Genomic DNA, 11466 nt, shown 5'->3' with positions numbered 1-11466 from the left:
AGGGGAAAGAGGAGACGGAGACAGCGGTGCAGGCATCTGTGCCGCGGCTCGGGGCTGAGGACGAGGAGCAGCGGCGGCGGCAGGGAGGAAGAGGAGGCGAGCAGCCCTCCTGGAGCCGTCCGTCGGCAGCGGGGGACGCGGCATGCAGCTGTCCAGGGGCAGCGGGCTTTTCTCGGGAGGGAGATGGGGAGCTGCGATCTGACCATGCCCGGGTGAGAGGGGGAAAGGACCAGCCGCGCAGCCCCGCCACCGCCAACTATCACCACTACCACCACCATCTCCTCTCCCTCCTCTTCTCTCTGCGTTATTGCTCTTATCTTCTCCACGGCACTCCGCGTTGGATGGACTGGGGCTGCTTCGTGTGCTGAGACCAAGGCAGAGCCGCCGGCGACAGCCAACGGTATCTCAGAGGAAGAAGAAGAAGAAAGAAGAGGGAGAAAGAGAGAGGGGGAGAGTGGAAGAGGGAGCGAGCGACGAGCGAGCGAGAGAAGGGAAGGGAAGGGAAGGCAGGCAAGAAAATCCCCCCAATCTTTTAAGTCAATGCATATTGTGGTGACAGCGGCAAAGGAGCCCTCACGGTGGAGTCGGCCAGGGCTGTGCGTTCCCAAAATATGACCAGGGGTGCTTGGATGTGCAGTCGGCAGTACGATGACGGCTTAAAAATCTGCTTTGCACCCCGGGAGAACGAGAAACCCTTCACGGATTCAGAGAGGGCTCAGAAATGGCGACTGTCCCTGGCATCGCTCTTGTTTTTCACGGTCCTGCTCTCTGATCACTTGTGGTTCTGCGCCGAGGCCAAATTCACGGGGACCGGAGAGAAGGAGCAGCCGCCGCCCGACAAACCGGAGCCCGCCGAGCCGGAGCTGCTGGCGGCCATGGGGGAGCCGGCGCCCCCCGCGCCCCGGCTCCTCGCCCCCCCCTCGCCCTCCCTCCCGCCCTCCCCCAGCGGCGGCGGCGGCGGCGGCAGCGGCCACGCCAATGGCACCGAGCCCCGGCACGGCAAGGCTGCTTTCCTGGGGAACTCCACCGCCGGGCCCCCCGAGACTTGCCCCCCCCCGAGCTCCTCGTCCGGGCAGTGCTTCAGCGTAGGGGACGCGGAGGCGGTGTGCCGGCGGCGGGGGGGGCCGGGGCGGCCGCAGGGCGCGGGGCAGAGCCCGGCGCCCGGCTGGGACCTGACGGATTTTTACCTTTCCTTTTGTAATTCCTACACACTTTGGGAGTTGTTCGCCGGGTTGTCCAATCCGGACACTTTGAACTGCAGTCTGGATGTGGTGCTGAGGGGGGGAGGCTCCTGCAGCCAGTGCGTCCAGGCTTACCAGCGCTACGACCAGCACGCTCAGGAGAAATACGAAGAGTTTGAGGTTATGCTCCAGAAATATTTACAGTCGGATGAGTACTCGGTGAAATCGTGTCCTGAGGATTGTAAGGTAGGAGCCCCTGCTGTGTTTCCTGTCCCTGGCCGGCGGGCTTGGCGTGCCATCCGCGCCTGTTGTGCCTGCCGCGCTCCGTGTTTTGGCTGCTCCGGGCTGCGCGCCTGGCGCCGGGCTGCGGGTGCTGCGCGCATCGGCGGGGAGCCCCCGGGCGAGCGCTGCCGGGAGGGAGGCAGGCGGCGGGGGAAGGTTAGCAAAAAAAAAAAAAAAAAAAAAAAAAAAAAAAAAAAAAAAAAAAGAAAAAAGAAAAAAGTGAGCCTTGGCCTTCTGGGAGTGCAGAGCTGGATTTCCCCCTCCTCATGAATATGCGATTGGCACCGGCTCGGCTGCCGGCTTCCAGCGGGCTGAGATGCGGCTTGACGGCGGGCAGCGACGGGGGCTGCATGCCAATGAGCGGGGCCAGGACGGCGCTGCCTTGCCCGCGGGCCCCGGGGCCGGGACCGGGGATGGGACCGGGGCCAGGCTGGCGAGGGGTGCGGAGGGGCCGGGGGTCGGTCGCGGGGGCGTCGGGGCTCCGTGGCTGTGCCTGAAGGAGGGGGCGCAGGCCGGCGGCTGCGAGAGCGGGACCCCGGCTCCGGGTGCTTGGCCAAAATGTGTGGAGCTGGAGGACGATGGTGAATGGGAGAGGGCAGTGCGGTGGATTTTGGCTGGGAAGTGGTGTTGACGGTGTTTCGCTGGGTCTTGGCGGTTGTCTTTGGTGCCACTGGTGACCGTTCGGAGAGATCCAAAGAGGTTTTGGTTTTCCTTTGCTAGAAGGCAGGGTTCCACCTTGGCTCGTTGTAGTTGTTGTACTTATGCACAAGATTAGTTGGCCTAGCTCTCAAGACAGGAAAAGGCAGAAAAGACAGCGCTCTTTGGCACCTAAAATGACTAATTGCGTCCCTCTTTGCATACTTACCGAGAGCCAGGCCAGGTGAATGGTTTCTGCCCTGAACTCGATTAACTTGACTACTGTAGCACTACATTAACCAATCTGAACCAAATCCGGCTTTAGCAGTGGAACACAACAGTGCATACAAATCACCATGCTGAACAGAAGGCCTAGCAGTATTTCAGTGCTTTGTAACTTCAGTAGGGCCTTCTGAAATCATTTCATGGTAACAGCATATCTGTAAAGCATTCCATTCCCCAGTAAGCTACTGTACTTTACACAAATCTTTGCCTGAAAAAATAAATCCTCATCCCTCCAGAAGCTGAAATATCCTGTTATCTCATTGGATAAAGTGGGAAAGTTATCTTTTTTTTTTTTTTTTTCCCTTGTTAAACCTGACTAAAGTGGTTTCACCAGTAATTTTGACTGCACTGTTTCTAGGATATAAACTGTGCACACCACAGTTTATGCTCACCACAAGTATTTCATGCACTCAGTTGCAGATAATGTAAATATTTCTTATTTCCAGAGTGAATCACATAAGTCAAAAGCACAAATTTGATAAATAAAAAGTGTGTCAAATATAAATAGGTGTCTACTGCTGTGAGGGCATCTTTGCCATTTTGGTAACTCCTTAACCTAGAAATTGACCTACTGTTCTGTGCTGCCAAACGATCAACATCTACGGGCTTAAATTGATTTAAAAAAAAATTTTTTTTTTTGGTAGCTCTTCAGTTTGACTGAACTTTACCACAAAGTGTGCATTTGGTCTACAATATATGAAGATGCAACAGGAGTTGAAAATACACACAATAGCAAATGTACATTATGCTATTAATTGCCCTTCAGGGACTGAATAAGGAGAATTAATTTTTTAATGACGGGGAAGAAGTTGCTGAAATGAAAATGGTTGCATGAACTATATAAACAAACTAAGCTAATGCAACGCCAGTGCCAGTTCTTCAGTTCTGAATGGCAGGCCAGTCAAGTGACAGTGTTGCACATTGTTTTGAGAATTTGGCCAACCAGTCTGTGTTAAAAATGAGATATTTTCCAGCAGGAAAAAAAAAAAAAAAAAAAAAAAAAAAAAAAAAAAAAAGAAGTGTGTTTATATGTGTACGTGTGTGTACAAAAAGCACATGGGTGCAACTCAGTGGTTTGTGCTCTCGTGGGAGAAGGCGCCGAGCGACGCAGGCAGGGGAGCTGAGCGCAGCGGGGGGCGCGCTCGGTGCGCGGGGCTGCGCGGTGCAGGCTGCGCCTCCCGCTGAGGCTGCTGTCCGAGGTGCTGCACGGGAAGCGCATCTTGCCGGAGCCCGGCACGCTGCGGAGGAGCCGGTCTCCGTTCCACGTGCTCCCTGGCTTTTGGCGCTTCTGGGTCCCACGGAGACTTTTGGTTTGCTCTGGTCGGTGGCGAAGCTGAGCATTTGAGAGGTCCAGCGGTGTAATAGCCGTGGGTATTATTGATGTGCTTGTACTTGATCTGCTCTGAAGGGTGTGCAGGTGAAACCAGAAACTTGTGCTGAGTAGCTTGTGTGCAATAGAATGGGAATTGCAATGTTTTGCTGGACTTCTTGGTGTTTTATGCATATTACACTTATTACACTCCATCAGGAAATAGCTTCTTTTTGTGTACCTAAATACTGATTTTTTGAGCATTGGACATCTAGATCCTTTCTAGCTTAAGAATTAGCATTTAACGTATGACTAGAAAATAACTTGACATATATCTATGTGTTTTAGGTACACACCATTTGATTAGTTTATGTGGTGAGCTGCTTTTTATTTTCTATTAAACAAAATTCAAAAAATACTGTCTTTACTCCGTTATCATGTATGTAAGCACTGGCTTAGTACAATAAAAGGCTTGTTAAATAATCTATTTATATTTAAGAGATCGTTAGTATTCTGGGAGGGATGCTTCATTCACAGAACACAGCTTTTCATCCAGTTGACTGGTTATAGCTGATGACAAAATCAATAACATTTACACTGGATATCAGTCAACCTGAAACTTGTAATTGGGTATTATTTCCCCTTTCCCCATCACCCTCCACCTTCAACACCATCAGTTCTCAAAGTAGAGTCCAGCAAGTTATGCCATTTAGGAAAGTTCTCTTGTTTATAGAAAACAGTGCATATGAAAATACTTTTGATGTATTGTGCCTAAAGCTTCAAGTCTATATTTTCATTCTTTTACCTGAAACCAGAAGAAAAACTTTTTACTTTTAAAACAAACTATGTTCTTCTACATGTCTTCGAGTCTCTGAAGAATATTTTAAATAAAGCATTTTGATTGCAGACATTTATTTGCAGTCAGGAGTTATTTGGGTTATCAGTTCATTTTTAGCTATTTTATATGGTGATTTTTTGTGTTTTGTTTTAATATATAAGTATACTTGCTCATTTAAAAATGCCTTTCTGTAACCAAGGTCTTGCTATTAAATTTGAGGTGCATTGGGTTTTTTGAAAATTTTACAGAAAATGCTGAGAATTTTAAATTTTAAAATATTTTGAAAATCAGTATTTTTGATAGTATCAATGAACACCCATACACATTTTATATTGTTAGGATGTCAGTAGATTTTGTATGTTGTTTACAAGTTCTGGGTATCAGTGTTGTCTCACAGTAAATCCATCCATTTATTCTGTACAAATATTTCTGAAGTCTTATGTCTTTATATATTTTTTGTCTTGATAATCAATGTCAAAGCAATAAATATAAGTAAGATAGATATATGAAAGTATTACATACCTAACCAGGTGACATAAATAACTTGCTTCAGCTTTATTGAGTCACTAACATAATGAATTGATGGAGAATTTGAATCTACATATCTGTTTTCCTGCTTTAAATTTAATTATTTATTTTTAAGTTTATAAAATGTTGCTTTTGCACATTTAAAACCAATGGTTATGTTTACAGAAATCATTCTTGGCAATATCAATTGCCATAATGCAGGTTTCCAGAATATCATTTTTATATGCAATGTGATACAGGACTATATTCAAATAATTAATAAAGAATAGTATTGACTTGATGTTGGAAGACACGGTTCCTGATAATGTCTTGTCAGCTGTCTATCAGGGGGAATGATCAAATTCATATTCTTAAGACAGCAGGCAATCCCTGTCTGGAATAAAAGAAAATTCTGGCTACTTCTGATTAACAAGTGGGTCAAATAATTAAGTAGGACATATAAATGTACAGGGTTTCACTTTTATTTATTTATTTAGAGATAGAACTTATGTTTTTGTGCAAAGTATCTGAGGCCAAGGCTTTATTTTCAGCAGTGTTTATTAATATTGATAGTATTTGAACAAAATATCAGTTATAATTTGCTGACACAGCTTTATTTAATTCAGTGAAAGTTGAGAGTGTTTAAAATGGGGTCTACCTTAGTGCCAGTTAAAATATTGCAAGATTTAATTCAGGTAAGTACATTGTAGTTCAAATAACATAAAATAACATTGTTATCCTACTAGAATATCAAAAGAGAAAAATGAAATATATACCAACTTTTTTTTATATCAACATTTCTAAAAAGTAAACATTTTCTCACGTCCTAAGTGCTCACCATGTATGCACAGCATTTCCGCCCTCCCCCCTAATCCCCCCCCCCAGGAATTAAATATCATTTAACAACTTCTAATTTGAGGTTTTGATATTGGTATCAGAAATATGGTACAAAATTGCTGAGTTTAAATACTACTCAGTTGAAAAGCGCACGTATCAGTAAAGGGTTTCATCATTAAACATAGACTGTACAGTTGTTATCAGATTTTTTTTTATTTTATTTTTTTTAATCAGAGATCTGTATTCAACCCTTTTATTTGAGTAAGAGGATGACTGAAAGTAATTTAAAACAATTAAAATCACATTTGTTCTTACTTATCTGGAAATATCAAAGCCTATATGAATCATGACTTTTCCAAGAACTTTTTCCTAAACAGCATATGTAGTCTAATTAGATTTTGATTTAAATTCTCAGTTAAGCTGGCAGAAAAGAGCAGATGAGAAATATGAAACCAAAAGCTCAAGTGATGAACCCTTCTGTTACAAAAGGTCACACAGACCAGCATCTGCCTCTAAGTTAGACATTTCAATTACACATCTTAATCACACAATATTTATATTGTATTCAAGAGTGATACCTAAGCTAATCAGAAGAATCTCTTACAAATTAAACCTTAAGAAATCTGCATTGAAGGCCAGTGTTTGATATGAATTGGAAACAATAAACATTAATTAGTGAACTGATGCCTTCTTAAAATGCCCTGAAATTTAAATATTTATTTTAAAGCTCTTTTAAAAAACAAATATGCTTTACTAACAAGCCGTGATACTTAAATACATATATTTTTAAAAGTTTTGCTTAAAATTCTGTGAAGCTGATGTGACTATATAAATTTATGTTTACACATGTTCTTTGTTTAGTTGAATTAAAAAAAATATTTTTCAGATAATTTAAGATAAAGATGTGGGTGAATTTGATGTATCTGCTCTTATAATAGTGCTCTTGTAATATAAGGAGCAACACGTACTAAGTATTAATGGACATTGTACATTAGTACACGCATTAGACATTTTTATTTTGGCCTAAAATCCTGATTCAGCAATCTGCTTATGAATATCACTGAAGACTATGCACATGCTTATAGTCATTCAATTGCTTAAATGGTTTGTTGGATCAGGGTTGTCACTTTTTAACAAAATTTCCAATGTGTTCTTTGCAGAAGAGAGTTCAGCCCACCTAACTTTATCACTTCAGAAGTTTGCATATACTTAATCATCCAGATATTCATCTTATTCATAAAGCCAATGGGTACCTCATCCCTTCTTTAGGAAGGAAAAAAAAAAAAAAAAAAGACTGCAGATGACTGGCACAGACTAGTTGAAGTGGATTCTATCCTAATTCAGCTGCCATCACATCACCTCAGGGTGTTAGAGTCACATGGCTAGAGATGTCATGGCTCTGCCCTCAATTTTATTTTGTTCCTTGGTTCTCTGCATCAAGTTGTACAGCTCACATGTACTTTGCAGAGAATGCAGCAGTCTTGCTTCTTTATTTCATGTTCTTCTAGGAAAAGTAATCAAAATGCAAATTACAGTTCTATCACTTATCCTGCCTAAAAATCATTTTGTCTATACTTAGTAATTTATTACTTCAGTCTTGCACTAGGATCCATAATGTATTTAGATCTATGAATTACCTTAAAGGGAGAAAATGCAACTTAGAAACCAAATTCTCAAATATTACTTGTTATCACTCCAAGAGATAGAAAAATCAAGGAATTAATCTGAAAATAATTAGATGTCTACAGTATGGATATCCACACTGTATAGAATAGTTCAGGTTGTCTTTGTAGTCAGTGGTGTTACATAGGTAGTTCCAGAGTGAGTGAGTTTACAGTAAAGTGGACATTTACTATGGACATTTAAAATAGGTCAGAAGGATTATGCCCTAGAAGTACCTCTTTTCTGTTCATTGTGTATAGAGTGCATTTAAGTTTGGATGAAATTGTGTTCATATGTAAAATTTAACCATGAGGAAGTCTGTAGAAGTCTGCTACTTGTGCTGTCCCACATCGACCTAGTGAAATCACAAGTCTCTTTCACTTTCCTGATGACTATAATCTGTCACTGAACAATGTGTGAGCCATACAATCTGCTTCATAGAAACGGGAATAGGAAAGGAAGGGCCTTATATAACTATAATTTTATCCCTTTTTTTTTTTTTTTTTTTTTTTCTTGAAAGAGAGAGAGAGAGAGGGAAGGCTAAGAGCTTCTACATAGACCTTTTCAGTTATTTCTACTGAGAAACCATACAACAACAATTGCTCTTATTAGCAATTTTTGCAGGTATATTTGCTACAGATTATTTCCCTTATTCTCCCTTGTCTTTTTAGGAGGAGGGTGTTTTGAGGTGTGTGTTATATGTCTGTGTGTGTGAGAATTACTATATATTACACTGTGTTTCTTCCCTTAGATCAAATCAGAGTGAAGTTCTCTAATTCAAGAGGCATATGTTCCTAGACTTTCATGACAATTTACTAAAGTAACCTGTACTTTTCACTGTACATTTCACTGTACTTGTCTCTTGTCAGAACTGCAGAGCAAACATCACTAAGTGAGTGTGTGGCAGTTTGGTAAAGTTCATTTATAACTTCAATTAGATGGAGGAATACCAATTTAGTATTAAGTACTAGAAACATCCTGGTCTGAAGAGAGTTTTTCATTAATTTGAAGATATGTTAAAAAGAAAAAGATACCAGTTTTACTCTATTAGATTTATGATCTAATCTTGTTTGTACACAGGGCAGATATACGAAATAAATATATTATTTCTTTAGAACATTGAAGAGCTATATCCAACAAGTTCCCATTCCATAATGGTAAAGAGAATATTCCATGATGTAAGCAAGTTTGAAGTGAAGTTGGTCAACACTTAATATTCTCCCACCCTTCATCTCTTGTCTTTCATTCAAACTGATGGAAATGTCTTGAAAGATAAATTTGAAGTAACATAGTCAAAAAGCTTTTATGACTTCTGATTTCATCATTAGCAGAAAAAAATCTGGATAAAAACAGTAGCAAAGTTCATCTGAACTGAACAAGAAATATGTGTGCGTACAGCTTTTCAGAAATTTTGCATCAGTTTGGAAGCCTTTCTGGATGTTTTAATAGATTCCAATGAAATGGGGGGAAACTGCCTGAGACGTTACAAACAGCAACAACAAAAAGACTATTTTCATTTTTTTGGCTATGATAGTGGCATTTTTATGATTTTTTAAAAATGCAAAAATTTAGGCAAATTTTTTAGTAAGGTCATTAAAATTTCAAATTTATCAATTAAAAATTGGAAAAATATTTTTGTATTTTAGAATACCCAGTTCTGAGGAGACAATTTTCCAGGGAGAAAATGAGTTATCTAAAATGTTTTTTTAAATGCATGTTTAAACCCTGCTGTTCCTCAGCATGTTAGATCAGATGTTGTCTTCAATTTGCTTGAACATTTACATAGATGGTGGCATGTCAACACACTTTGTCTCTGTAAAACATCACAATGAAGTATCTTTATTGCATTTTTAAGAAATTAGCAATCCAGAATCAGAGGACATTCTTTATTAAATGGAAGAGTAAAAGATGGATTGTCTATGCTATTTAGAAAAATAGTTTTTCTCATTTTATTCATCAATTTTTTAGGAGGATGAGAGATTTTCCACAGTCTGTTGATTACTGATTTGCTGATTATTGCTTTACATATTAGTTAGCTTGTTCTCCATATTTCAGGGGTTACAATTCTGGCTTCTTCTCAGAAAACAAAACAAAACAAACTAAAAAACCCTAACTGTGTATGAGCCCTATTTCTTTAGATAAATAATTGGATTTAAAGTTCCAGTAAGGAAGAATTTCATCCACCTTAGAATGCTTTAAATTTTGTATTAAAATCAATTATATATCTTGCAGATTTCTGTGTGTAGCAGTAGACAACTAAACATAAGATCATAAATATCAAAATTTATTCATTTGGTAATATACATGTTCTTCAGGAGGAGCAGTAGACCATACTGAAATCCTTTGATAGTATAGAAAGTTTTTTCTTAACTCATATTAGATGATAATTGATTTACTGTGCTCATGATTAGAGAAAAAAATATAGTTTGTATTAGTATAACTTCATCATTTGGAGGGGGATTTTTATTGTTGTTATATGTAAAGTTATGTTTTCAAAGGTAAATTATTTTTATACTTGTAGAACAGAATGAAAAACAGTTGTTCTTTAAAATAGAGTTTAGTTGTTGAAGATTAAAATGCCAAATAAATAACTTTTTTTTTTTTTTTTTAGTTATCACAAATATGGAAAATTTTAAATGTAATTTACAATTACACACAATTTTTCTATTGAGTACTCTTTATATTGCTGTCTCATATGATATTTGTTGAAACTAGATTTCTGTGAAAAAGAGCTTTAGAATAATAAAGATACTTTATTATTCACTGCTGCAAGTAAAAATGCTTGTGTATTCAAAGACATAACTGATTTTTAAAAAGAAATCACTTCGTGGTTAAGTCTGGTATAGGAAATCTCACTTTAAATGTAGCATACTTTAAATGTAACATTCTTTTAAATTATGAGAAAATTACATCTGTGAGTTGCAATGCACAATTCCAAAAGTGATAAGAATAAAATTATGCATGCCAGTCATCATCTCTCTTATATAGAACAGCTACAAATAATCCAAAATCTATGCTTTTGTTAAGACAAAAATTTTTGGAAAATTTCAAGAGAAGTGATTACTGCAATATCTATTTAGAATACTGATAATTAGTATCCTTAAGTAAATTTCTGATTGTTTTCTAGTGAAATGTGTGGATGGTTTTCTAGTGGAACTGATCCCTGCTTTGCAAAAGTCATGCAGTAGTCTAAAATCCTAGTGTGATCCATGGAGAAAGAGCTTTTTCTTCAGATCCTAATTCACTGACTTTATTACTAAACAAAGTACTACAATTGATCATTTTTGGAGTATTGCAAATTGCATACCTATATAAATACAAAAACATCCACTAATGTTTTGCTTTTACACTATGTTCAAGCTGTCTATATAGCAGTACTGTGCTTTAAACTGACACTAGACAGTTTAGATAATAAGACAGGTTTTTACAGAGGGGAACATGAATGCTGAGCTCAAAGCATCCTGCTCATGGGGACACCCCAGCATGTACTGCCAGGAACATGAAGACCTTGTCCATTTGGCTACATGGATGGAGTAGTGCCAGGGCAGGGGATATAAGTGGACTAGATTCTACTGGCTTGAGGTACTGCACCTAAAAAAAGAAGGAAAACAAGAACATAGCCAAGGTCCTGAGGGATATTTTTTTTAAAACCTTCATGCAATTTTTTTTTTTTTTTTTTTTTTTTTTTACGCTTTCTCATATAACAGTCCCTGGGGAAATGACCCCTATTATAAGCTATGGTTAGCTAACAAGATAGAGTGTGTCACTGTAGTTCAGGAAATGAGGCTTGCTGGTTTATATCCCAATTCAGTTAGAAGTGCATTATAGTTTCTTTTGTCTTTATTTAAATCTTATAAACATTAAAGCTCAATCTTATAAATATACATTTTTGCAACCTCACTGTATTAATAAAATTAAATCTTTGCTGC

General features: G+C 39.3%; 1 protein-coding gene across 1 annotated transcript in view; it reads left to right on the top strand.

The window, feature by feature from the left end:
* Window positions 1-611: 611 nt before the first annotated feature.
* NALF1 (NALCN channel auxiliary factor 1) overlaps window positions 612-11466 on the top strand; it is a gene marked incomplete at both ends in the record, with an annotated part of 496829 nt that continues 485974 nt past the window's right edge. Inside the window, one exon of the mRNA XM_082751886.1 lies at window positions 612-1427. Within this exon, the coding sequence (XP_082608012.1) occupies window positions 612-1427 (816 nt within the window). The remainder of the gene's footprint in view (window positions 1428-11466) is intronic.

This window comes from Aythya marila, assembly GCF_965140915.1.
Source record: "Aythya marila genome assembly, chromosome: 1".
Taxonomy (NCBI): Eukaryota; Metazoa; Chordata; class Aves; order Anseriformes; family Anatidae; genus Aythya; species Aythya marila.
This window is presented reverse-complemented; position numbering and strand designations above follow the sequence as displayed.